The sequence below is a fragment of the Manis pentadactyla genome, chromosome 1 (genome assembly GCF_030020395.1).
Source record: "Manis pentadactyla isolate mManPen7 chromosome 1, mManPen7.hap1, whole genome shotgun sequence".
In the NCBI taxonomy this organism is placed as follows: domain Eukaryota; kingdom Metazoa; phylum Chordata; class Mammalia; order Pholidota; family Manidae; genus Manis; species Manis pentadactyla.
This window is the reverse complement of record NC_080019.1, coordinates 138,485,016-138,511,166: the sequence shown is the minus strand read 5'-3', so window position 1 is coordinate 138,511,166 and position 26,151 is coordinate 138,485,016. Positions and strand designations below refer to the sequence as shown.

General features: G+C 36.8%; 1 protein-coding gene across 1 annotated transcript in view; it reads left to right on the top strand.

Moving 5' to 3' along the window:
* Window positions 1–26,151, top strand: part of LOC118910409 (multidrug resistance-associated protein 1-like) — a 96,560-nt gene that overhangs the window by 9,684 nt on the left and 60,725 nt on the right. The window contains exons 2-4 of the mRNA XM_036881526.2: window positions 5,569–5,630; window positions 19,431–19,578; window positions 20,316–20,458. Of these exons, the coding sequence (XP_036737421.2) occupies window positions 5,569–5,630; window positions 19,431–19,578; window positions 20,316–20,458 (353 nt within the window). The remainder of the gene's footprint in view (window positions 1–5,568; window positions 5,631–19,430; window positions 19,579–20,315; window positions 20,459–26,151) is intronic.

Genomic DNA, 26,151 nt, shown 5'->3' with positions numbered 1-26,151 from the left:
CTGCTACTTCTATAGCTTTTCTTCTTCCTTCCTAATTACAACCCTTAAATAGAATTCGTGCCTCATATCAAATTTACCGAGTATCATAATTCTTCCAAGTGGTAAAGATACCTCAAGACAAATGCTGGGCATAGAAGCCACAGGGCATAAGTATGCAAAGAAGTAAAAAGCTAACCTTTTCAAACAATAAGGCCTCCCTCTCACTTACCAACTTCACATTTCCCTGTATGGCCCCGGAAGATGACTGGTTAGCCAGAGACGGGTAAGATTCCTCAAGGGAGGAACAACCTAAGACAGGCACAGTCGCAGGGGGGCCATCAGGTGAGAAATTGGGGATCAACAGAGGTGAGGCTTAGAACCTCACCCCCCCGTTCTGAGAGAAATCTTCTGCATACGTGGATGTTTTATTGCCCTGGTCTAGCTTGGATTAACACATAGTCTACAGGCACACACCTGATCATCTACATGTGCTCTCTTACAACACTAAACTATGTTTTCTACCTTTATCTTGTATCTACCTACCACTTCAGCATTTTATTAAAAATAATAATAATAAAGAGAGAAATGTGGTATCCACATATAAATCAAGTATAAAAACCAAATGAGTATTCATATTTGAACTGACTGTTTATAGTTCATAATGCATGAGCAAAACCGAAAGTTTCTGTGATGACTGCCCTTGTACTGTTCACTATGTAACTTATTCATTATGTAAGAATTTGTTCTACATGTAAAAACTTGTTTGTTATGCCTCAGAAGATTGGAGACTGACAAAAATTAGGCTTGGGGTGGAATAATGATTGTGCATTGAGCATTGACTCCCCTATACAGAATTTTATTGTCGTTAACAACCATTTGATCAATAAATATGAGAGATGCCCTCACCAAAAAAAAAAAAAAAAAACAGGACAGACTTCCAATGGTAAAATAAATTAGTAACCAGGATGTAAGGTATAACATAAGGAATATAGTCAAGATATTGTAACAGCCTGGTAGGGTGATAGCTGGAACCTAGAATTATGTATATAAATGTTCTACCACTGTGTTGTACACTTGAAACTCATGTAATGTAATAGTGTGTGTCAACTACCCTTCAATAAAAAATAATTATTAAAATTAAAAAAAAAAAAAAAAAAAAGAATGGACTAACAGGTACCAAAGGGAAAGGGACTGGGGAGGATGGGTGGGTAGGGAGGGATAAGGGGGGGAGAAGTAGGGGGGTATTAAGATTAGCATCCATAGCGGGGTGGGAGAAAGGGGAGGGCTGTACAACACAGAGAAGACAAGTAGTGATTCTATAACAGGTTGCTACGCTGATGGACAGTGACTGTAAAGGAGTATATAGGGGGGACCTGGTATAGGGGAGAGCCTAGTAAACAAAGTATTCGTCATGTAAGTGTAGATTAATGATTTAAAAAAAAAAATGCAGTTCCTATGTGGTGACCTCTAATGAGTTCTACACAATGATATAAAGGACATATAAAAGTGTAGGCAAAGGGTCTGTTTGTGTTTATACAGAGGATCAAAGCCTAATTTGGCTACCCCGAAAATGAATTAAGATACGATATGAAAAAGAACTTCCAACATCAGCACTCTCGGGAAGACTCATGACAGAAGATGATCAGAAAAAAAAAAAAAAAAAAAAAACTTCAACAAAGATCCACACACTGTCACAGGTGTAGATGCACTCATCCCACCAGTTCCTGGACTTGCCATGGGAAAGATGAAGGAGATATCTAGGCTGGCCTGTGCATGCAGTAAAACAAAAATTGGACTGGATCTATACTGTTGGGACTCAACCAAGAATTAGGAGAAGTGCAAATTGTAGCACTCCAAAATCTTACAACCACAGACTATTTATCGTTAAAAGAACATATGGGATATGAACAGTCCCCAGGAATGGGGTGTTCTAGTTTATCTGAATTCTCTCAGACTGTTTAAGTTCAGTCGGACAATATCCACCATATCATAGATAAGTTTTCACAAATGCCTAAGGTGCCTAACTGGTTTTCTTGGTTTCACTGGAGATGGCTGGTAATTACAGGTATGCTTTGGTTAGGTAACTATATTCCTATTATGTTAATGTGTGTGCACAATTTAATTAGTCGTTTAAAACCTATCCATGCTGAAGTTACTCTACAAGAAGATATGTCAAAAAAATAATCAATCTTCCCAGGTTTTCTTCTGCCTGCTACTTCTATAGCTTTTCTTCTTCCTACCTAATCACAACCTTTAAATAGAACTCGTGCCACATGTCGAATTTACCGAGTATCATAATTCTTCCAAGTGGTAAAGACACCTCAAGACAAATGCTGGGCATAGAAGCCACAGGGCATAAATATGCAAAGAAGTAAAAAGCTAACCTTTTCAAACGATAAGGCTTCTCTCTCACTTACCAACTTAACATTTCCCTGTATGGCCCCGGAAGATGACTGGTTAGCCAGAGACGGGTAAGATTCCTCAAGGGAGGAACAACCTAAGACAGGCACAGTCGCAGGGGGCCATCTGGTGAGAAAATGGGGAGCAGCAGAGGTGAGGCTTAGAACCTCCCCCCTCATGTTCTGAGAGAAATCTTCTGCATACATGGATGTTTATTGCCCTCGTCTAGCTTGGATTAACACATAGTCTACAGGCACACACCTGATCATCTACATTTGCTCTCTTACAACACTAAACTCTGTTTTCTACCTTTATCTCGTATCTACCTACCACTTCAGCATTTTATTAAAAATAATAATAATAGAGAAATGTGGTATCCACATATAAATCAGGTTTAAAAATCAAATGAATATTCATACTTGAACTGACTGTGTATAGTTCATAATGCATTAACAAAACCGAAAGCTTCTGTGATGACTGCCCTTGCACTGTTCACCATGTAACTTATTCACTATATAAGAATTTGTACTCCATGTAAGAATTTGTTCGTTATGCATCAGAAAATTGGAGACTGACGAAAATTGGGCTTGGGGTGGATTAATGATTGTGCATTGAGTATTGACCCCCCTATACAGAGATTTGTTGTGGTTAACAACTATTTGATCAATAAATATGAGAGATGCCCTCACAATATATATATATATATATATATATATATATATATATATATAAACACACTTCCAATTGTAAAATAAATAATTAACCGGGATGTAATGTATACCATAAGGAATATAGTCAAAATATTGTAACAACTTGGTATGGTGATACCTGGTACCTAGAAATATCATGTATATAAATGTTGAGTCGCTGTGTTGTACACCTGAAACTAATGTAATGCAATGCTGTTGTCAACTACCCTTCAATAAAAAAAAAAAAAAGAAAAGAAAAAAAAAGAAAAGAAAAGAAAAAAAGAAAACAGAAATCTGTAGTAGGCTTCAGGAGACAAAATGAGACTCTCACTAGGGGGTCATTAGGCCTGCAGACCGGAGGTGCTATCCAAGTGAGAATAAGTGGGTTAGAATGTTTGAAAGACATTTCATAGAGAAGGTAGGAGTAAATTGGAGCATTGAAAGATGCTCTCAGAACTGTCATGTTCTAGTTTTCTAGATACATGTTGCTTTTGTAGCTTTATATCAGTAATAAACTCAGTGAGACCCATGATATAAATTCAGTAATTACTTATTTTTTGAGAAGTCATTCACACATTCTTGGTGCTTGGTAAGGCTTAATTACCTTTATCAAATACTTGCCTACTATTTTCTTCTGGGAGGTAAACATGCTTGGGATGCACTGTGATATCAGCATAAGATGCCTGGCTCACATCTAAGAAGTCTGTTTACCAGAGGACTCAGAAAGCCTCATGTAAAATGCTTTCGCATGGAAATGGGCCTAGAGGGAATGTGAAACCAAATATGAGTTCATGATTTTCTGGATCAGCTTGACTGATCTCTGCTGAGGTCTGTTAAGCATCTACTATCAGCTGAGGGGTAGGCTGATGGCTGGATAGTCTAGGACCAATTTATTCATAGTCTGGCAGTTTTCGAGTAATTGGCCAGGATGACAGACTGTCAGATGAGCACCTCTGTTCTGTGTAGTCCCTCATCCTCTAGCAGGCTAGCTTGGGCTCAGACACTAGTTCCAAGCATAGCAAACCTCTTGAGGTGTCCAATTGGAGTTCTCAAGAAATGTCACTCCGATTGTATTCTTATGATCAAATCAAGAAACAATGTCAGCTCAGACTCAAGGGGCTGGGAGTAGTCTACCTCTCTATGGGAAAAGCTTTTAAGAATTTATAGCCATTGCAGACTGCTACAGAAATGTGTATGCTTTGGATGTGAATAAGATCCTGCCAAATTATCAAGTTCACAACTTCCTGTGAAATAAAATGTGATCTCCAGGTTAATTGGAGAATTTTCAGAATATTTCTCCTAATAGTATTATGTGTACTTATTTTCCAAATTGTGTGTTTGGTAGCAATAGTAGTAATGATGACATCATAGTTAACGTTTGAGTGGTTGTTTTAGGTCACAGTGTGATAAATGTTTTACATTTGTCATTTCATTTACTTCTTTCAACAGTCATATGAGGATAGATACCTAATAAATTCTGTATATCTTCAAAGACTTAGAGTTCAGTAACTCAGAGAACAGCTTTGGAGTACATAGCATGTTCTCTCCCCTATACTCAGGATATTTTGCAGAACAGTGTGGAATTTTGTTTCACTCATTCCTTCTAGGATCAACATTTTTTAATGTGCTTGTGCTAAACATTTTTTGGGTACGAAATCAGAACTAGATTAGGAAGTTTCAGTGCAAAAATTTTTAAATATGGAATGATTTCTAAGAATTAGATTTAATGTAATGATCAGTTTTACTTTTTAAAATACAGAGATTGAGGCTGACTCTAAAAATATAAAGTGTTATCTTTTGAGGACTTCCCTTTTAAACCTCTTTTCTTTTGGTTGAACTCATCAGGTCAGTGGGAAGGATTTTATGGAAATGTTATAACCTCCCCCCAAAATATGTAATTATGATAAGTATATAATTGTGTATGTATTTATACATTTATGTAAAAATATATAATTAAATATATAGTAGTAAGTAAACCAAATGCTTATTATAGTCTCTTATTTTTATATTTTTCAGAGAAAAGACAAAGTTATCTTTAATTTAGCAATTAAAATGTCTTAAATTTAGCTTAAACATATATATAAGTTAAATTATATGTATATGTGCATATATATACATATACATATACAGGGTCATATAAATTCAAGGAACTGTATTGAGGGTCTATATATAGTTCCATATATATATATATATATATAGAGAGAGAGAGAGAGAGAGAGAGAGAGACAGAAAAATAAGAATTTTAGAAATGGTTTTCCTTTCCTATGTGGTTGTTATGTAAACAGAGTCATAATGTTGGGAGAAATCTTCATTTCTCTAGGCCAACCACAATCTACAAATATCTTAGTTGTATTCCTTAAGGATTACTATATCAACAAAGATGTAACTATTAGTAAAAAAAGTTATTTCATGTTTACTCTTCCACCTGCTGACAAAGATAATTCAAATATAAAATAAAGGCATTTTCTTCATATACTGCTTGTTGTATTTTTCTTTTCAGAAATGCGGTCCAGAGGAAAGTGCTTCATTCTTCAGTAAGATGACGTATTCCTGGTTTAGCAGGTAGGAATTTTATTAATTTGTTTGTAGCATACCACACTGAGGATAATTCCAAGGGAAAGGACACCTTAATATACGTGTGAACATTTTTTGACTTTGTAATGATTTTTTTCACATTATTTATCATAGAGCAATCACAGTAACATACTAAATAGTTCCACAGGTTAGACTAGTTACTCCTGTGATGTGGCTTCCTTTTTTATGATTTGTATTGCTCTTAGTACTAGGGAAGGGCAGTATTATGAATTCTTTTTTTTTAGCATCCAGCTGCGCTGCCTACTTTATATACATTATTTCACTTAATTCTCCCTCAAGTTCTATGAGAGAAACATTTACAGATGAGAAAACTGAGGCTTAGGAAGAGGCGGTAGCTTATCCATTGATACCCAGGTAAGAAAACACTGACTTAGAGTTTCTTTGAATCTATGTTTCAAGCTTTTTCTTCACTTTCTCATTCTACTCTTTACTAGGAATATTCCCTATATACTTTCATATGCTATTATTAAAATGTGCACACACAATCATTATTATAAGACATATTATGCGGTTTATCCACAGAATAACTCAGCTTTAATGTATGACAAGGGCTTTCACACAAGAATTTGGTCATATTAAATGAGAAGAGTTTATTTTTTTTCCTAATTTTATAAATTCAGAAGCTTTCTATAAAAATGTGTTTCTTGTCCCTAGAACAGAAAGTTTATTATAATATGAAACCAAATCATACTTCTGTGCCTCTTGCTCTGTAGTTGGTAGTAACAAAAACGCTCAATTTGATCTACAAGTACGTTCTTAAGAGTAGGGGAATACTTAAAAAAAAAAAAGGGAAAAGGTTGTGTACTAGATGCCCTGCATGATGGTAACCTTTAAAAATGTAGAGATAAATGACCTAAATTCTATCTTCCAGGAATTCAGAATAGAATTAAAAATATTAGAAAGCGCACTTTCAACTACCCAAAAAGGCAAAAGGCAATCTAAACATTATAGAGAAAAACAATTTTCATGAGTGTCACCTAGCCAAGTCTGAACATTTAGGGACTGTTTCACAAGTAATTAATGCTCACTCAACACTTAAAAATGTGTAGGAGTGAGCCAACCAGCATTCCAAGTTGAGCAAATATACAAACTATTGAGGCAAGAGGGAACTGACTCCTGCTACACTGCAGAGTGTCCATGTGGCAAGCCCTCCGGCTCGAAGGAACAATCATAAGGAATTCTCTGCGAGATCCTGAAGATAATGAGAATCCATGAAAGCATTTTAAATTGTGACTTAATCGCTTTTGCACTTCAGAAAATCACCTTTGCAATGTGTGGATGTGGTGTGTAGGGGATGAAAATGGACACTGGGTGGTTAGGAGGCTGTTTCAGTATCCTGGTAGACTTATGGTTACAGGTAGATTTATGGCACAGTCTGATAAAGATGATAAAGAGGAAGGAACAGATTCAGGAGCTGTTTAAGAGATGGAGTTGATTGGATGAGGAAACTGAGGAACTGGGAAAAATGTTGAAAGAAATCTTCGTTTATTGGCTCCGATAACTGTGAGGTTGAAGTGTAGTGAAAAATTGTGTGATCAGTTTGGGGAAGCTTCATTTTGATGCACCTGACTCATCCCCATAAAAAATATCTAACAGGTGTTTATGTAGATTGCAAGCTTAGGTAAACCTTGGATGCATGGATATAGTCAGGAGTCATCGACTGTGGGTCAGTAGTTGTAACCATGAGTATGAATGAGATCACACAGAAAGAGAGCCTATTGAATAGGATGAGCAAACGGAACATTAAAAATCCTCAGTATTTAAATTGGGAGAGGAGCAGGAGTGTACAAAGAGAGCTAAGTAAAGGTGTTCAGATTGTAAGAGAAAAACAAAGCAACAAGGGCGACTTGAAAGCTAAGGAAACTGTCCAAAAGAGAGAAAAATAAAGTGATCCCATAGGGGTACATTAAAGGAAGAACTGAGTATTCTCCATTGAATTTGTCAATATCAACATCATTATGAAAACAGTTTAAATAGAAAACTGATACACTTGGTGAGCAAATATTTGGGTACAAGAGGTTGAATTATGATCAGAACTCCAAGTTACAGAAATCTAGGAATCACTTAAAGAGGGTGGCAGAAATATACAATGATATGCTACATTAAGTTACACACTAGAAAAAAAGAAATATTGAATAGAAATTATGCAAATGTGGGCTATTTACAGTGAGTTATTTTGTATATGTGCAGACATGCTTTCCAAATCTGAATTATGTTTCATCCATGAGTTGGAGAAAGTGGCATCTGCTATGGCTTTAAAATTTACAGACTGTCACTTTTAAGTCACAGGATATCATATAATTTAAATATTGCAAATAAAATTAATTTTAAGAAAATATACTTTAAACATTTTAATTATCAAACTATAAAAACTATATGAATTTGTATTAACTACTGCAAACACCATTTTAGGAGGTTTAAAGTAAGAAGCTAAAGTTAAATTTAATAGGCAGGATAAGGAATAAGAAATTTTAAAATATGGCAACTCAGTATATTGAAGGCCATATCTGAGATCAGTCAAACGAACCAATAAGCTATAATTGTTGAATATCACATTTATTTTCTGTTTAAATGTAATATCTCAGAAGTACATAGGAAATATTTTCATAGCATGCTATTATCTGCAACTGTTCTTGGCATGAATCTAATTTGATTTCTTATCTGGTATTTAAACAATTGCAACTGAAGCATAGCTGTTGTTTAAGAGAATGTCTCTTTGAAGACAGTGGTTAACTACGTTCTCAGATCTATTCTGCGTTACAAAATAAAGTCAGAAATTATTTCCTAGGATAGATTCAACCTCCCATAATTATATGAATAATTCAAATAAAATGTGCTCAGATGATACAAATAATTAAGGAATTATATGCTTATGAACCTTAATTCCTAAGGTAGTAGCTGTCTAGAATGTTCTGGTGACCAAATAATTATGAAGCCTTTATTAGCAAATATAATCTGTCATCAATGTATAATAATTATGGTCATAGAATAATCCCCTTGACATACATGGAAAAAATCTAGTTAAAGATTTTATAGATCACAGTTGAATTATTATTTTAATCAAGTTTACACTATTCAGTCTGTCTTACCTTTTCCTCACATTTTAATAAAACTTGTACATTACCTGACTTTGCCCTACCTTATGATTTGGACTTTATGCCTTTTCCCATAACACAATCACCCCTTTCTAGAAATGTTTAAAAGGTGATTAACTGTAATAAAATAGATAATGTTACTACATGTCTGTACTTGCCACATATTCAAATATTACCCATCTGCAAAATTGTACTTCATCTCATCTTCCTAGCCAACTGTCACTGGTTTGCTACTCTTAATACTTTTGGGTAGATACTTACACACACATGTTAATGTTAAATATATTCAAAATTCTCCCAATAACAAAACTGAAAACAAAGTGGGAATATTACTCTTAAAAGCATTGTCTGCCTTTGGTTATGTTAGCACTGGTTTATGTCACATTTAAAAAACTGTGACCAATCTCTGGAGTTCCTGGTGATTAGGTGCCTGTAAAAATGGGAAATTAATACTGCTCTGCTTGCTTTTGAGAGTTGTGAGGATCAAATTAACTCAACTGAATGGCCTTTGAAAAACAATATCAATCTGAAAAATACAAGATGCATGAATGAACCTTATTCCTGCTAAGGAATGAAGTCCGCAAGTTTAGGGGACCTGGTGCATGCTGCATTCCACTTATCGGAGGGTCACCTCTTGGTCTTAGGGGCTTCCAAAATAGCTGCCTCATTCATTTGATTTAAAGAAGCACCATTTCCTCTGGTCTGTGATGCTTAAGTGTGAAAGACCAGCCCCTTTGATGAGAGCATTTACATCCCCCAGAAGAAAGCAAAAGAAGGGGAGGAAGTACACACCTGGGAAAAGGGAAGTCACAGTAGTTAAACAACTAAGCCATGTGCATCATGATCAGTTTAGCATTAAGTGTCACTTTTAGCTGCTGCATTATTTGGAGACTCAGCATGAAAGCTGAGGTCACTTATCCCCATGAACCAAAACCGCTGAGTTTTGCACAGTTACAACTCAAAATGCTGAGATGGTAAATGTTATTAAAAATGCTTTTGTGAAAATCAATGCTATCTTATTTTGAAAATGAATATTTATTTTGTGCATTGGAATAGAAGGACTTAATATGATGTAAAAGTAATTTATTGCTTAATAAATTTTTAAAAGTGCACCACAGGAAAATGCCCAGCATATTTGAGTCAAACAGAAACATGATTACGAAGGTCCTTTCTTACTGCATTTAAGCCTTTTTGTTAAGTATGACTTGTAATGTGATATTATGTAGTATAATAAAAGTAAAATTAAATACAATGGAGACTGGTTATCACAGGGTTTAAATCTATCCCAGGGTCAATCAACTGAGATTGTTCAGTAGCAAAGACAATGAAAGCCATCCCAGTTTGGAGTAGTGTATGACATTGTGGGCTCTTGGACAAATGTACTTTATAATGGAAAGAAGTGAAGCTACAGAGTCAGAAAGCCTAGGTTTAAATGTGGGTTTCATTTCTTACTAAACAAGTCATGTCACCAAGCTCATAAACTGAGTATATCTGAACTACATCACTTAGGAATTTGTTTGACTTCATGCCACAGAATGGCCAAATAATAATAGCTTAAATAAATAGGTATTTATTTTTTTACGTTACTGGGAAGAAGGCTGGGAATGGGTTGGTGAACTGCCCCAGAAATGTTATAAAGAGCCCAGGCTTTTTCTATTTTTCCACTTCAATGCTTATTATTTGTCTGTGAACCCATGATGGCAAAGATGACTTCTCGATCTCAGCATTATGTCCTTAGTGCAGGCAGCAAGGAGGAAAGGGAGGGGAAGGGAAGGCAAAATGCTTTCTACTCGAGTTTTATGCCTTCTTTTGGAAAAAAAAAAAACTCCTTTGCAGATTTTTGTTTAGATATCCTTAGTCATAAATGAGTTATATTGTTAATGCCAAGCAAAAAGGTAATGAGATTACTAGGACTAATTTAGACAAGCTGTAATTCATAATTCTGTGACTAGAATAAATGAGGACTTACCCTGAGTTCAATATATTTTCAACTGAGTAAATATGAGATGCCTGTTAGTAGGATGATGATTGGACAGAAGGATGGCTACACGGTAAGTATAAGTCATTGTCTGCTGCAAAATAACATCTTTGGTAAAACTAGATCATGCATTTTGGTTTGCTTGCGACAGTCCTAGTTTAGACCCATTGTTCTTATTATAATTATACACACTGTCCCCTGGTGCAAGTTCTTTGAATGGAGGAGAGTGGAGGGTGTAGGAGACTAGATGTAACTTGCCATTTTTCTTAAGGCATCAGCCTGAAAATGGCACTGTTACATAGGCTCATATTGTGTCGGTCATATGGCCAAGGCTGAAGCTTATGGGGACACAGACAGGTACTCCACATCTAGCTGGACAATCTGTAAAGCCCAGTGGCAAAGGATATATAAAGCCCTAGAGAAATAAGAGAAGTTTCAGATAAAGTTGGATCCATGTCCCCTCTAAAACAAGCCTAAAAACAAATGTGGGTTTTGGGGTGAATACTTTACTGTGAAAGTTAGCTATTTAAATTTCAGTAAGGGAGGTAATGGGTGCCTCCAATATGAGCTGAGTAAATGAAGTGAGTGTTTCACTGAATAATTCGATGTCTACATAGCCCTTCTAAAAATTATACATGATTATTACACATGATTGAACTCCAGAATAAAGTTTCATGATTTTAAAAAGTACAGTAGGGGGAGGCGGAGACAACATGGCAGCGTGAGTAGGACAGTGGGAATCTCCTCCCAAAAACATATATACTTTTGAAAATACAACAAACACAACTAGCCCTAAAAGAGAGACCAGAAGACCCAGGACAGTGGCCAGACTGCAGCTACACCAGCGAGAACCCAGCGACTGGTGAAAGGGGTAAGATACAAGCCCCGGCCCGGCGGGACCCGAGCGCCCCTCCCCCCAGCTCCCGGCGGGAGAAGAATAGGCAGAGCGGGAGGGAGACGGAGCCCAGGACTGCCGAACACCCAGCCCCAGCCATCCGGGCCAGAGCGCAGACACAGTACGTGCCCAGGGGGCCCTGGATACTGGGGGAACAGGGAGTAAGACCTCTGAGCGGGTGCCGAAGCTGATGCCCCTGTGACAAAGAAAAGCGGGGGCTTCTTGAAAGTCTTAAAGGGACAGGGACTTAACAGCTTGACGGAAACAACCCAGGTCACAGTACAGCAGCTGGAAATTACAGGGAAAACCGGGTGCACTAACACCCTGGGCAACAGCTCTGAGACCCCTCACGGAGGCAAACAGTCAAGCAGCCCCCCCATCCATCACCCCACTGGGCGCTGTGAAAGCAGAGAAGCAGCCTGAGACAAATTCCGCACACAGAAAGGGAAATTTCTCCCTTCCGGCCAGGCAAGACACAAAGACCCAGTCTACACGCAATTACCCAACACAAGCCACTAGGGGTCGCAGTTGCCCCAGTAAAGAAAGGCCAGTAGTAAGTGAAAATTTTGGCCCTCCCAGCTGACAGTCAATAGCACCTGTCAACATGAAAAGGCAAAAAAATATGATCCAGACAAGACTAACCCAGACAGCTTCAGCATCTGCTACATCTTCCCCTGAGAGGGAATCTGGGGAGATAGATTTAGCCAGTCTACCTGAAAAAGAATTCAAAACAAAAGTCATAACCATGCTGATGGACTTGCAGAGAAATATGCAAGAACTAAGGAAGGAGAATTCAGAAATAAAACAAGCTCTGGAAGGACTTCAAAACAGAATGGACGAGATGCAAGAGACCATTAATGGACTAGAAAACAGAGAACAGGAACGCAGAGAAGCTGATGCAGAAAGAGATAAAAGGATCTCCAGGAATGAAAGAATTTTAAGAGAGCTGAGTGATCAATATAAAAGGAATAATATAAGAATCATAGGCATTCCAGAAGAAGTAGAGAGAGAAAAGGGGATAGAAAATGTCTTTGAAGAAATAATTGCTGAAAATTTCCCCAAACTAGGGGAAGAAATGGCCTCTCAGACCACAGAGGTACACAGAACTCCCATGACAAGGGATCCAAGGAGGGCAACACCAAGACACATAATAATTAAAATGGCAAAGATCAAAGACAAGGACAAAGTATTACAAGCAGCCAGAGAGAAAAAAAAGGTTACCTACAAAGGAAAACCCATCAGGCTATCATCAGACTTCTCAACAGAAACCCTACAGGCCAGAAGAGAATGGCATGATATACTTAATGCAATGAAACAGAAGGGCCTCGAACCAAGACTACTGTATCCAGCACGAATATCATTTAAATATGAAGGAGGGATTAAACAATTCCCAGAGAAGCAAAAGTTGAGGGAATTTGCCTCCCACAAACCACCTCTACAGGGCATCCTACAGGGACTGCTCTAGATGGGAGCACTCCTAAAAAGAGCACACAACAAAACACCCAATATATGAAGAAGGGAGGAGGAGGAATAAGAAGGGAGAGAAATAAAGAATCATCAGATTGTGTTTATAATAGCTCAACAAGCGAGTTAAGTTAGACAGTAAGACAGTAAAGAAGCTAACCCTAAACCTTTGGTAACCACAAACTTAAAGCCTGAAATGGCAATAAATTCATACCTTTCAATAATCACCCTAAATGTAAATGGACTGAATGCACCAATCAAAAGACACAGAGTAATAGAATGGATAAAAAAGCAAGATCCATCCATATGCTGCTTACAAGAGACTCACCTCAAACCCAAAGACGCGCACAGACTTAAAGTCAAGGGATGGAAAAAGATATTTCAAGCAAACAACAGAGAGAAGAAAGCAGGTGTTGCAATTCTGGTATCAGACAAAACAGACTTCAAAATAAAGAAAGTAACAAAAGACAAAGAAGGACATTACATAATGATAAAGGGCTCAGTCCATCAAGAGGATATAACCATTATAAATATATATGCACCCAATACAGGAGCACCAACATACCTGAAACAAATATTAACAGAACTAAAGGAGGAAATAGAATGCAATGCATTCATTTTGGAGACTTCAACACACCACTCACTCCAAAGGACAGATCTACCAGACAGAAAATAAGTAAGGACACAGAGGCACTGAACAACACACTAGAACAGATGGACCTAATAGACATCTACAGAACTCTACATCCAAAAGCAGCAGGATACACGTTCTTCTCAAGTGCACATGGAACATTCTCCAGAATAGACCACATACTAGGACACAAAAAGAGCCTCAGTAAATTCCAAAAGATTGAAATCCTACCAACCAACTTTTCAGACCACAAAGGCATTAAACTAGAAATAAACTGTTCAAAGAAAGCAAAAAGGCTCACAAACACATGGAGACTAAACACGCTCCTAAATAATCAATGGATCAATGACCAAATCAAAATGGAGATCCAGCAATATATGGAAACAAATGACAACAACAACACTAAGCCCCAACTTCTGTGGGACGCAGCAAAAGCAGTCTTAAGAGGAAAGTATACAGCACTCCAAGCATATTTAAAAAAGGAAGAGCAATCCCAAATGAACGGTCTAATGTCACAACTATCAAAATTGGAAAAAGAAGAACAAATGAGGCCTAAGGTCAACAGAAGGAGGGACATAATAAAGATCAGAGAAGAAATAAATAAAATTGAGAAGAATAAAACAATAGCAAAAATCAATGAAACCAAGAGCTGGTTCTTCGAGAAAATAAACAAAATAGATAAGCCTCTAGCCAGACTTATTAAGAGGAAAAGAGAGTCAACACAAATCAACAGTATCAGAAATGAAAAAGGAAAAATCACAACAGATCCCGCAGAAATACAAAGAATTATTAGAGACTACTATGAAAACCTATATGCTAACAAGCTGGGAAACCTAGGAGAAATGGACAACTTCCTAGAAAAATACAACCTTCCAAGACTGACCCAAAAAGAAACAGAAAATCTAAACAGACCAATTACCAGCAACGAAATTGAAGCGGTAATCAAAAAACTACCAAAGAACAAAACCCCCGGGCCAGATGGATTTACCTCGGAATTTTATCAGACATACAGGGAAGACATAATACCCATTCTCCTTAAAGTTTTCCAAGAAATAGAAGAGGAGGGGATACTCCCAAACTCATTCTATGAAGCTAACATCACCCTAATACCAAAACCAGGCAAAGACACCACCAAAAAAGAAAACTACAGACCAATATCCCTGATGAATGTAGATGCAAAAATACTCAACAAAATTTTAGCAAACCGAATTCAAAAATACATCAAAACCATCGTACACCATGACCAAGTGGGATTCATCCCAGGGATGCAAGGATGGCACAACATTCGAAAGTCCATCAATATCATCCACCACATCAACAAAAAGAAAGACAAAAACCACATGATCATCTCCATAGATGCTGAAAAAGCATTTGACAAAGTTCAACATCCATTCATGATAAAAACTCTCAGCAAAATGGGAATAGAGGGCAAGTACCTCAACATAATAAAGGCCATCTATGAAAAACCCACAGCCAACATTATATTGAATAGCGAGAAGCTGAAAGCATTTCCGCTGAGATCGGGAACTAGACAGGGATGCCCACTCTCCCCACTGTTATTTAACATTGTACTAGAGGTCCTAGCCACGGCAATCAGACAAAACAAAAAAATACAAGGAATCCAGATTGGCAAAGAAGAAGTCAAACTGTCACTATTTGCAGATGACATGATACTGTACATAAAAAACCCTAAAGACTCCACCCCAGTACTACTAGAACTGATATCGGAATACAGCAAAGTTGCAGGATACAAAATCAACACACAGAAATCTGTGGCTTTCCTATATACCAACAATGAACCAACAGAAAGAGAAATCAGGAAAACAACTCCATTCACAATTGCATCAAAAAAAATAAAATACCTAGGAATAAACCTAACCAAAGAAGTGAAAGACTTATATTCTGAAAACTACAAGTCACTCTTAAAAGAAATTAAAGGGGACACTAACAGATGGAAACGCATCCCATGCTCATGGCTAGGAAGAATTAATATCGTCAAAATGGCCATCCTGCCCAAAGCAATATACAGATTTGATGCAATCCCTATGAAACTACCAGCAACATTCTTCAATGAACTGGAACAAATAATTTAAAAATTCATATGGAACCACCAAAGACCCCGAATAGCCAAAGCAATCCTGAGAAAGAAGAATAAAGTAGGGGGGATCTCACTCCCCAACTTCAAGCTCTATTATAAAGCCATAGTAATCAAGACAATTTGGTACTGGCACAAGAACAGAGCCACAGACCAATGGAACAGACTAGACAATCCAGACATTAACTCAGACATATATGGTCAATTAATATTTGATAAAGGAGCCATGGACATACAATGGCGAAATGACAGTCTCTTCAACAGATGGTGCTGGCAAAACTGGACAGCTACATGTAGGAGAATGAAACTGGACCATCGTCTAACCCCATATACAAAAGTAAACTCAAAATGGATCAAAGACCTGAATGTAAGTCATGAAACCATTAAACTCTTGGAAGAAAACATAGGCACTAACCTCTTAAACATAAACATGAGTGACCTCTTCTTGAACATATCTCCCCGGGCAAGGAAAACAACAGCAAAAATGAACAAGTGGGACTATATTAAGCTGAAAAGCTTCTGTACAGCAAAAGACACCATCAATAGAACAAAAAGGAACCCTACAGTATGGGAGAATATCTTTGAAAATGACACATCCGATAAAGGCTTGACGTCCAGAATATATAAAGAGCTCACACGCCTCAACAAACAAAAAACAAATAACCCAATTAAAAAATGGGCAAAGGAACTGAACAGACGGTTCTCCAAAAAAGAAATACAGATGGCCAACAGACACATGAAAAGATGCTCCGCATCGCTAATTATCAGAGAAATGCAAATTAAAACTACAATGAGGTATCACCTCACACCAGTAAGGATGGCTGCCATCCAAAAGACAAACAACAACAAATGTTGGCGAGGCTGTGGAGAAAGGGGAACCCTCCTACACTGCTGGTGGGAATGTAAACTTGTTCAACCATTGTGGAAAGCAGTATGGAGGTACATCAAAATGCTCAAAACAGACTTACCATTTGACCCAGGAATTGCACTCCTAGGAATTTACCCTAAGAATGCAGCAATCAAGTATGAGAAAGATCAGTGCACCCCTATGTTTATCGCAGCACTATTTACAATAGCCAAGAATTGGAAGCAACCTAAATGTCCATCGATAGATGAATGGATAAAGAAGAGGTGGTACATATACACAATGGAATACTACTCAGCCATAAGAAAAGGGCAAATCCAACCATTTGCAGCAACATGGATGGAGCTGGAGGGTATTTTGCTCAGTGAAACAAGCCAAGCAGAGAAAGAGAAATACCAAATGATTTCACTCATCTGTGGAATATAAGAACAAAGGAAAAACTGAAGGAACAAAACAGCAGCAGAATCACAGAACTCAAGAATGGACTAACAGGTACCAAAGGGAAAGGGACTGGGGAGGATGGGTGGGTAGGGAGGGATAAGGGGGGGAGAAGTAGGGGGGTATTAAGATTAGCATCCATAGCGGGGTGGGAGAAAGGGGAGGGCTGTACAACACAGAGAAGACAAGTAGTGATTTTACAGCAGGTTGCTACGCTAATGGACAGTGACTGTAAAGGAGTATATAGGGGGGACCTGGTATAGGGGAGAGCCTAGTAAACAAAGTATTTGTCATGTAAGTGTAGATTAATGATTTAAAAAAAAAATGCAGTTCCTATGTGGTGACCTCTAATGAGTTCTACACAATGATATAAAGGACATATAAAAGTGTAGGCAAAGGGTCTGTCTGTGTTTATACAGAGGATCAAAGCCTAATTTGGCTACCCCGAAAATGAACTAAGATACGATATGAAAGAGAACTTCCAACATCAGCACTCTCGGGAAGACTCATGCCAGAAGATGATCATCAAAAAACCCCAACAAAGATCCACGCACTGCTACAGCTGTAGATGCACTCATCCCACCAGCTCCTGGACTTGCCATGGGAATGAGGAAGGAGATATCTAAGCTGGCCTGTGCATACAGTAAAACAACAAATTTGACTGGATCTATACTGTTGGAACTCAACCAAGAATTTGGAGAAGTGCAAATTGTAGCGTTCCAAAATCTTACAACTACAGACTATTTACTGTTAAAAGAACATATGGGATGTGAACAGTGCCCAGGAATGGGTTGTTTTAATTTGTCTGATTTTTCTCAAACTATTCAAATTCAGTTAGATAATAACCATCATATCATTGATAAGTTTTCACAAATGCCTAGGGTGCCTAACTGGTTTTCTTGGTTTCACTGGAGATGGCTGGTAATTACAGGTATGCTTTGGTTATGTAACTATACTCCTATTATGTTAATGTATGTGCACAATTTAAGTAGTAGCTTAAAATCTATACATGCTGAAGTTACTCTACAAGAAGATATGTCAAAGAAATAATCAATCTTCCCATGTTTTCTCCCGCCTGCTACTTCTATAGCTTTTCTTCTTCCTTCCTAATTACAACGAATTCTTAAATAGAATTCGTGCCTCATATCAAATTTACCGAGTATCATAACTCCTCCAAGTGGTAAAGATACCTCAAGACAAATGCTGGGCATAGAAGCCACAGGGCATAAATATGCAAAGAAATAAAAAGCTAACCATTTCAAACAATAAGGCTTCTCTCTCACTTACCAACTTAACATTTCCCTGTATGGCCCCGGAAGATGACTGGTTAGCCAGAGACGGGTAAGATTCCTCAAGGGAGGAACAACCTAAGACAGGCACAGTCGCAGGGGGGTCATCAGGTGAGAAATTGGGGATCAACAGAGGTGAGGCTTAGAACCTCACCCTCCCTGTTCTGAGAGAAATCTTCTGCATATGTGGATGTTTTATTGCCCTTGTCTAGCTTGGATTAACACATAGTCTACAGGCACACACCTGATCATCTACATTTGCTCTCTTACAACACTAAACTATGTTTTCTACCTTTATGTTGTATCTACCTACCACTTCAGCATTTTATTAAAAATAATAAAGAGAGAAATGTGGTATCCACATATAAATCAAGTATAAAAATCAAATGTGTATTCATATTTGAACTGACCGTTTATAGTTCATAATGCATGAGCAAAACCGAAAGTTTCTGTGATGACTGCCCTTGTACTGTTCACCATGTAACTTATTCACTATGTAAGAATTTGTTCTCCATGTAAGAACTTGTTCGTTATGCTTCAGAAGATTGGAGACTGACGAAAATTAGGCTTGGGGTGGATTAATGATTGTGCATTGAGCATTGACTCCCCTATACAGAATTTTATTGTTGTTAACAACCATTTGATCAATAAATATGAGAGATGCCCTAACAACAACAACCAAAAAAAAGTACACACTTCCAATTGTAAAATAAATAAGCAACCGGGATGTAATGTATAGCATAAGGAATATAGTCAAAATATTGTAACAACTTGGTATGGTGATAGCTGGTACCTAGAATTATCATGTATATAAATGTTGAATCATTGTGTTGTACACCTGAAACTAATGTAATGTAATACTGTGTGTCAACTACCCTTCAATAAAAAATAATTATCTAAAAAAAAAAAAAAAAAAAAAAAGTACAGTCGGTCAAGGAATGAAACAAACACATGCAAATTATTTGTATCTTGATTATTGGTTTTGCTAAATTGTTTGCCTTACTCTTTCATTTTTAGATTAATTATTTTAGGCTATAAGAAACCTTTGGAAAGAGAGGATCTTTTTGAACTAAATGAAAACGATTCCTCCTATACTGTGTGTCCTGTCTTTGAAAAACAGTGGAGGAAGGAAGTTTTAAGGAATCAAGAGAGACAGAAAGTAAAGGTAATGAATTGTTAAATCCCTAAATACTTACTTAGTACTTAAAGTTATATAAAGCTTGTTCCAAATGTGAGATATGTTCATTTTTAATATAAAAAGTCCTTAAAATATGTGAAAAGGCAAGCCATTTTCATACATACATTTGGTTGTGATTGCAGCTAGTTTCTGTCGTCAAATTATTCAGCATCCTTTCCCTTTAACATTCAGGATCTGGTGTGTTGATATGTCTATATCTTTGGCTTCTCACCAATATCTTCTACTCAATTATCTTAGTGAATATGGTTTCTGTATCTCAGAGCTTCATTGGTTAACATAAGTCATATAGTGGCCAAGGCAAAGTTTATGGGCAGGGACAGTACTCCACATGGAGTGTCATATATACACACATAGATACCCTCTACTGACTTCCCGAAAAGAAAGTATGATTTGAAGCTAAAAACTGTATTTCCATTAATTAATTATATTAGTGAAACAGTTTCAAAATTCACAAAAATGGTGAAATACAACTATTTCTCTTGCTCATTTATACCACGTTATACGTAACACCAAGCAGTCTGGAGACACATGGTGCCAATGATATGGGTCGTATTTTCAAGTTTAACTGAATTTATTCCTTTCTTGTTATCTTATTATCTTTGAAGTACATTACTAAATTTATAGTTAGTTTGTACATATATGTATATATTTTTCATTTTTACTCATAATCTAATTTTCTCATTTTTTTTTCTTTCATTATGTAGGCATCTTTTGCTAAAGAGGCACATAGCAAGAAACCATCTCTTCTCTGTGCATTGTGGAACACCTTTAAGTTTGTCCTGATTCAAGCTGCTTTATTCAAAGTGTTTGCTGATATTTTGTCTTTTACTAGCCCACTTATTATGAAGTAAGTATAGTCTTTTTTTCTTCCCTACAGGTAAATGATAAGCAGGTGTTCCAATAAGCAAGTGTTTTTAGTTGTACTATGGGTGGAATGACTGCAAATTTTATTTAGAGTGCAGACATTCTATTAGGTTTGCCAAATGTAAATTATGATGATATAGTCTGTAGTTACTGAAGCTAGCCATGTGCTAAGCCTATTCTAAAATCTTTATATTATCTTATTTAATCTTTATGACAATCCTATGAAATAGGTAACATTATTACACCCATTATAACAATGCAGAAACATAAAAAGAGGTTTAAGTAATTTCCCTAAGTCCACACAGTTAGAAAATGGTCACAGTCATCATTCAAATCCAGGAAATCTGGCTTGAACATATATTGGGAAAATGAAATGATACATACCTTCACTATTTTTCTCAGCTGTGACCTTTTGCAAGTTGAACTTTATCAGCTAGGGTAATAATATGTAAATGTAAATATAAACATAAATCTATATGTGTGTTTGTGTGTATATATAGTGTATGTATATATGTACATATATATGTGTGTGTGTTTATATAGTGAAAATATCTGAAAATCTTAATATTTAATATTTGTATGCAAAGTTTTATAGCAGATAATAAAATTGAGCTCTTGACTGTGTGCCACCCTTTCAAGGAGATATTGTCCTACTGTTATATGTTATATTTGCTATATATTATAACTGTTATGTGAAGGAAACACAAGGAAATATGTTTTTTAACCTATGATTTATATATCCTGTATTGAATCATTTCCAAGTTTTTGGAGTTTTTAAGAACCATTCAACTCATGAAAATAGAATTAATCTTGAGTTACCTGAATCCAAGATAAACCAGGAATATTTATTCACTGTTTATTGAGCACCTACTACATGCCAAACATTGTTCTAAATAGACCATGGGAATAGAGCAAAAATCAAAAAGTCCCTGTTCTTATGACCCTTAGAGGGGAGAGATAAGTAGTAAACAAATGAACAAATATAAATGACATTAAGAGATAATCAGCACTAAGGAAAAAAAGTACAGGAGGGTAAGGGGGTAATAGTATGGAAGTGGCTATTTTATATAAGGTGGTTATGAAGACATTGGTGGTAAGGTGACATTCAAGCAAAGTCCTGAAGAAAGTTAGGGAGGAAGCCAAGACCGTATCTATGTCAAATAGCAAGAACAAGAAGGGCAAAATCCATAAGGCAGGAGCACACTTGGTATCTCTGAGGACACTGAGGAGGCAAATGAAGTTAGAGCAGAGAAGCTGAGAGGAAAAGTATGATTGAGGTTAGAAAGGTCCTTGGGTAGAAAAGATCTTGAAGGGCTTTATGGAATGTGAGTGGATACTGGCTTTTATCTGTATGAGAAAGTAAGCCTTTGGAAGATTTTGAGCAGGAATTGATGTGATCAAGTTTAAGTTTTATAGGTATCACTATGGCTGCTAGCAGAAAATAATGTAAAGAGGAGCAGGAGGAGAAGAAGGGTCACCAGGCAAAAGACTGAGATAATCCAGGCAAAGGCCAGTGGTGCCTTCAACTAGGTTGTAGCAATGAAGGTGATAAAAAGTGGTGAGATTCTGGCTCCATTTTTAAGGTAGAGTCAACATAATATCCTGATGGATTGAATGTCAGTTGAGAGAGGAAAAGTAGTCCAGGATGCCTTCAGAGTTGTGTAAGTCACAAAGTAAATGAGGTGCCGTTTCCTGAGGTATTGAAGACTCAGGAACAGTAGTGAAGGGATTGGGGTTTGCTTTTGGACTTGCTAAGTTCAAAATCTGTATTAGCCGTTTTCAGGGAGAAAAATGAACATATCAGGGTTACAACTGTCTCTTGAAAGGCTTGCTTATAGGGGTAACTTTTGGCTGGAAAGTGGAATTTGGATTTCAGGAGGGTAACAACTACCCTGACTGTTAAGAGTTGCTCAGTATGTTTTAACTGCTAATATTATCAGTATGGTTCATGTTGAATACCTGCTCTCCTTCTGGGAGTTTGACTTTGGCATGTATTAGGAAGAGGGTACCCTGGGTCTCTAAGGAGCTTTCCTGGTAGACATCATTTCACAGATGTTTCTAAAGTAGTTGCTGGATAATTAAGTATGTTCTGTGTGACTCTGAGGGAGGACTTTTGGAAGCTTGGGCCCATTTTCCCCTGAACTTCAGCCCATGAACCTTTTTTCTTGGCTGATTTTTTTCTTTGGGTGTCCTTTCATCATAATAAATCATAGCCATTAGTATGACTAGATGCTGAGTGTACATCATTCTAATGAATCATATAACTAGGGGATGGTCTAGGGGATCTCTGACAGCCATATAGGTAAAAAGATTGAGTAAACAATTATCTACATAAGTCTGGAGTTAGGAAAGATATTGGCTTGAGTGATAAATTTGGGAACTGTTCCAAATTAGATTGGGTATATTAAACCATTGTTTTAGATGAAACCATCTTAGCATGAGTGAAGAGAAGTAAAGATATCCATAAATAAACCATCAGAAGGTCCTGGAATGGAAAAGATCTTGAAGGTTCTTACGGAATGTGATGAGGATATTGACTTTTACCTGTATGAGAAAGTAAGCCTTTGGAAGATTTTGAACAGGAATTGATGTGATTAGATTTAAGTTTTATAGGGATCACCATGGGTAGAGTTGGTGAAGATACGGAAATCTGCCAGAAAATAGTGAGAAGGAATGACCAGTTCAGAGAGAGGAGAATCAAGAGAGAAAGGTGTCAGGAAATTCAAGGCAAGAAGGTGTTTCATTACTGTCAGAAAACTGCTCCTTTTTATCCCAAAGTCTCTGTTTGGCTCCCTTGTCTATGGATGTATAAGCCAAAAGTCTTCCTGGATTAAAACACCATGGAAACAAGGTCACATACCTCTTCTTCACCCTGCCTCTGCCCCTTACCTCCAAATATCCCAGTTATTTTTAAGATGGATCCCAGAAATCTGTCTTTCAGAGATGCACTGACTAGCATCTTTTTCTCCTTTCCTGTCTGGTGACCTGTTGTTGCAGAATTAACCATGTCAAAAGTTAGTGACATAAAAAAGCAGTGATTTTATTATGTTCACAATTTTGTGTGAGGTGAATGTAGTAACCACAATACTATAGAAACAAGGCATGATTTTGTGGACCAGAATTTCCTCTGCTCCACAATGATTGGGGTCTTAGCTGAGTGGCTTGAAGAGCTGGAGATGGCTGCAGCAGCTCAGTTGGAAACAGATGTCTGGAGCCTTCAGTCTGCTGTTAGCTGGATGACCGGGATTCTTTTCCACATGTGCTAGAGCCAGAATGTCCAGGATGGCTTCCTGACTTACGTGCTGATGCCTTGGCTAGGATGGCTGGAGATGGGCAAGATATCTATCTCTCTCTCCATAGCTTCTCCAAATGGTTAGCTTGACCACAGAGATCTCAGGGTAGTTGAACTCCTGTGGTGGCTGGATTTCCCCAGAATCAACATGCTAAGAGGCTCAGATAAGTCTTTTTATGACCTAGGCTTGGAAATCCCAGATTGTCACTTTTGCCACATTAATTTGGCCAGGCAAGTCTCTAAATTAATCCAGACCCAGAGGAGGGGAATTAGGAGAGTTAGGTTTAATTTCTCAAAGGAAGGAGTAATAAGGGATTAACATCTATTTTTAGTCATGCTCTGATTCCCATTTTCCAATGACTGCTGCTCTGGAAACTCATTTTAGAACCTCACTATGGCCACTGTCTTTCCTAAACTAGCCATAGGTCATGACATTTCAGTGTCTCTATCTTCCCCCAAAAGGTGCAGTCTGAGGAGGACTGAGGAATTGCTAAGTCCTTGACTGTGGGGTAGAGAATGATCTCCCAAATTTTATGACACACTTTTGTAACACACAAGCTTAACCATACCTGCAAAAGAGTAATTTCAGTATTGCACTGAAATGAGTCAGTTGACATGTCTTTCTCCTTGCCTGGACTATGAGCTCCTCCAGGTAAAGGATCCCGGTTTATTCAGTTTTTATGTCCTTAGCTCCTAGCACAAAGCCTGATATGTAGAATTCAAATGCATTTCTTGAATGGAATATTGGATAAATCAGTCTATCCTAAGTTAAACTTTCCAAGGAACCCTCATTCTAGAGTAGTTGAATAACCTTAATATTTCTATACTGAGGAATGATTGAGTGATCAGAAAGAATTTTATGAGTATATGATCATAATTTGAGCCTGGAGGAGCTAATTTTGTAAGCTAATTTTGAAATATATTTTCTTTTGGTAAGGTCAAGTTACTGGAGAGGACTATCTTTAAGGATAAGAATTTATTGTCATGTTATCAAGGCTAATGTGTAAAAAGCATACATAAATAATACTTTACTTAATTTACTAGTAAAAGAAATATTCTTAATGATTGCTGTGCTTACGCTTTTCCCCTTTATATGAATTTTATTCTAATATTAGTCAAACAAAAAAATGAGTATTCATATCTGATACAATGAATATACTTTTATGGTCTTTAGCATATCTTGATCACAAGATTTTTTTTAGTATTTCCTGATTTATATATGCAGAACCATTTTGGTACCTGCTGATAGTCATTTAGTTGTTTGATTTTATTAGAATGGAAAAATTCTAATTGGTAGGTGCAGCTGCAATAAGAATGTGCTCCTCTTTCAGGAAATTTAATTTGAAGACCAAGAAAACATGTAATAAATTGCTCTTCTAACAATAATATGGTGTCCCAATGAATGGTTGTAAATAATTTTCAGTGACTAGAGAGAGACTTTAATAGTATTTTAGAAACAGTGGTATATATTTGATTCTAAAGTATGATTTTAATAAGTTAATCTTTTGAAATACTTGGTTTATAAAGCAATTCTGGCAACACAATTGTTTTTGATTGTTCACCCATTAGCTGCCAATAAAACAGATCAAAGCATAGACATATATTTTTTATTATCCACTTTGAAAATGTAAATTCTCATAAGGAATAATTTTTTAAAATACTGTAGTCTTAGAAAAAACTTTAGGTATAGTCTTAGCTAATTACACATGACTTCCTTCTTATTCTAACAACCTGGAAATTCACTCAAAATGCCTCTTTACAATGACAAAGCACATTTTTTTTTTGCATTTCCAGAGTTCAGGGTATAAAAGGTCCATCTCAAAAATTTGATATTGTGCCTTTTAACTACAAAAAAGCAAAACTATTTTAATAAACCAAGAACTGAGCCTGAAAAATAAGTGGTGTATTAATTTGTAGTATCTCAGAGTATATACCCAAGTTGTTTTCACCATTATGCAGAGTATATTTAGTTTTTAAAAATTATAATTATTTTTAGTTGCATAGATGCAATTCTCAAAAGGTTGAGAGGACCTATATAGTGTTATTTATCAGTATTTATAGTTGAGTGAGTTTTTATTCAGTGTTTATAGTTGAAGGACAATGAGCAACCAGGATAGTTATGATTAGAACCATTCCCATTGTCTAGATATACCCCAGGATTGATCCTAATCATCATGACCATGCTATCACCAAACTTAAGAGAAAATAAGGAAGGTAGAGGAGAGAGAAACTGGATATGGATACAAGTGATGATAACTGATGAGATGTAATTCAAGCCTTTAAAAAATCTGTCTGTGGGCCATTCCAAGACATTTTCTTAAAATAATTCTAATTGTCATGTTTCCCTATATTTCACAAAATGTATGATTTTGTAAAAAAAAAAA